Genomic DNA, 3,033 nt, shown 5'->3' on the forward strand with positions numbered 1-3,033 from the left:
GTGGAGTTTCCTACAGTTTTGAATGTGGCTTTTTCCAAACGGGGCATTTGATTGGTTGCTCTAGGCCTTTGACGTTTTCCTGAGCTCCTGGATGGTTACTGTAGCTAGGCTATGGTAGTTTTTTAAGTGTTCCCATGGGAGAACAATGACCTAGAGTTTCTTAATCGCAGTCTTTCTTATCACTCGACTCTGCTCTTTTTATGCAATCTCCCCCAGTGTAGACCAGCCCGTAGGATCCCTGGGTCTGGCCATGCCCACAGCAGCCTGAAGGGATTGCTCAGACAATCCTTCTTGCCCTTGGAACTTCCCTGACACACATACAGACACAAAGGCCAAGTGCAATCAGATCTAACAATGGCCACAGGCCATGTCTGGCCAGGGGCGTGGTGAATGCACATGTTCTCCATGAAAACAGCCTTTTCCAGTTCTCAGAAGTCACCAGCAACCTCCCCCACACTTACACCAAAGCTGCCAATTCGATCTCACCCTCTGTTCCTTACCTATTTCCCAAGAAGGCTATCTAGGTGTCTCCACAAACATTTAAGTGGCTCAGTCTTGATTGCCGCAAAGGAAGATATTCAATTTTAAGTAGGTCAGTTCAGGCAAAGTATTTTGTAGTGGCCTGTAAAGTACGTGAGAACACCAAGAGCCCGTTTGTTCTGTTTTGAAAGTAAAAACTGAAATGCACAGGTAGGGAGAGGTTGTGAAACAGGTGTCAGAGCGGCAGCCCATCCCTGGACATCAACGAGGATCTGTCAAGCCTGCCTTGGCAGGTGCCACATTCTGGGAAGGACCAGGCCAGGGAAAGCAGACACTCTTCAAGTCCAGGCAGAGGAGTTAGGGACAGGGAGCATCACGCACCTAGAAACACTCCCCTGAAAATAGTACTGCCAGGCACAACTGTATTGCCACTTGTGCTATGATGTTTTCAAGATACAGTGGGGACCTTGGTGACTGACTGTAATTCCCCTTATAGAGCACAGAGACCCTAATGCCACACTCTTAAGATGCGCCCATCTAAGGCCCTTGGTTTGAAAATAATATTGGCCTCGTTCTTACCTCTCCCGGCCAGTCCTCCCTCTGAGCACTTTGTCCACCTTTTCTCTTTCCTTACCTTCCTCCTCTCTTCCACCCAGTTTCCACTGAGCACTCTGGTTGAATACTTGGTCTCAACCTTCCAGCTGGGAGTATAGAATGACTGAGGACTTACTGCAGTCAGAAACTGCATGGTAAAGCTTTGCCCCGAGTTTCTTGGACTTGACCCAGTTTAAGGGGTGGGGAGATGTTACGTAATTGCCGAGCTTGGGGTGCCTTTTTCTCTTCCCAGCCACCCTTCTGAGTGGGGATTAGATGACACCCTGCCAACGTCACAGAATAAAAGGGCCTTGAGAGTCCACTGTCGGCCTCCAGGGAGAGGTGATGTGATGTTGGATTCCCTACTGTTGACTGTCTCCATGGTGACAGGCTCTGAGTATAAATACTCTCTAAGGGAGCAGCTGATTCTTCAAGAACGAAACTGACCCCACAAAAGCAAATCAAATCAACAACTACCACCATAAGAACAAGGGCCAGAAGGACCTGGTTTCTGTGTTGTTGCATTTTTTTACAGCATCAGCCTTGCATTTTTACAGCTAGAACTGAGATGATCAAATCTATACTTAAAGAATGCTGGTGACATTTGCATTTATCCACTCGTTTAGTCCTTCCAGCAACCCTGTGAAGCAGGTACCATTACTGTACCCATTTTATAAATGAGGACACTGAAGCAAAGAGGGAGTAAGTAGCTACCAAAAGTCACACAGGTAGGAGATCTGGGATTTAAATACAGTTTGATTCAGGCCTAAACCCCTGGGCTCCACTCACTGTCTGCCCCTTCGTGGAGGGAGCTTCCGGGAAGAATCCTATCTTTGTTCTCAAACTGATACTACATGGTTCATGTGGTTAGTCTTCATTCATTCATCCCACCGTCCTTTTATTGAGCGCGTGCTACATCTTGGGCTGCAGTGCATCATGACTAGACCAGAGCCCCATCCCCACAGAGTTCAGTCGAATGCGATAAAGGCCATGATCTGGCTTACTCATTAAGCCCCTGAAAAAATTCAGGAGCCACCTAAATATCTATCAACAGAGAGTTGGTCCAATAAATTGTGGTGCATCCACATAATGAAATGCTCTGTAGCTATTTACAGATGCTGACATAGGAAGACACCTATCACATGCGGTTAAGATAAAGACACAGCCTTGTAGTCTTGCTTGCCACAAACGAACACATTGGATTTCAAGTAGGCAACTCAGAGAAAGTGTTTTCCAATGGTCTTTAAACGAAAACAGAGACACTCCAGGGAGCTATTTGCTCCATCTTGAAACTAACCATGTGGCAGGAATGGACATGGGAGATGCACCACAGAGCAGAGCAAGCATGTATTCAGAAGGACCTCAGCCTGGGCAAGCCTACAGCCAGGAAGAGGGGACACCCTGCCAATCGAAGCTCAGGAGAGCCGTGTGTTCCATATTGCGCCCGTCTTTAAAAGTTTTTATTGTGAAATACAGCATGAACATGAAAAAGGACAGTAAAAATAAATGTGCAGATACATGAATTAGGATAAAGGAAACCCCCACAAAACCAGCATGTATGCCAAAAAGCAAAACAATGGCCAACACCCCAGGAGTGTCCCCACATGCTTCTCCCTCTCCAACCTGACTTCTATAGCAATCACTTTCTTGTTTTTCTTTATATGCTTCACACCAGAGGTTGCGCTCCTAGGCATTATTAATACACGGCTTTGCCTGTCTGTGGACTTTGTGTCCATGGAGTCATGTAGCATGCATTTGTTTGAGTCTGATTTCTTTTTCAACATGGTTAATGTTTCTAGGGTTCACTCATGTTGCACGTCGCTGTGGTTGCTATGACTGTTTTGTCCACAGTGCATGTCTTCTGGTGCCTAGATATCGCCATTTCTGAAAAAGCATGTAAGTGTTAGGAAGTCAACAAGCTCACAGTGGCGGATACAGGTTTTTCCCAAATTCTAGCGT

The 3,033-nt window shown here is 46.4% G+C and overlaps 1 protein-coding gene across 1 annotated transcript in view; it reads right to left on the reverse strand.

Annotated features, from left to right (window-relative positions):
• The window catches only part of CFAP107 (cilia and flagella associated protein 107), an 8,755-nt gene extending 7,527 nt beyond the window's left edge, over nt 1-1,228 (reverse strand). Inside the window, 1 exon segment of the mRNA XM_019639698.1 lies at nt 1,115-1,228. Coding sequence (XP_019495243.1) covers nt 1,115-1,228 — 114 coding nt within the window.
• Between the last annotated feature and the right edge of the window lie 1,805 nt (nt 1,229-3,033).

Source organism: Hipposideros armiger, unplaced genomic scaffold (assembly GCF_001890085.2).
Source record: "Hipposideros armiger isolate ML-2016 unplaced genomic scaffold, ASM189008v1 scaffold_46, whole genome shotgun sequence".
Classification (NCBI taxonomy): domain Eukaryota; kingdom Metazoa; phylum Chordata; class Mammalia; order Chiroptera; family Hipposideridae; genus Hipposideros; species Hipposideros armiger.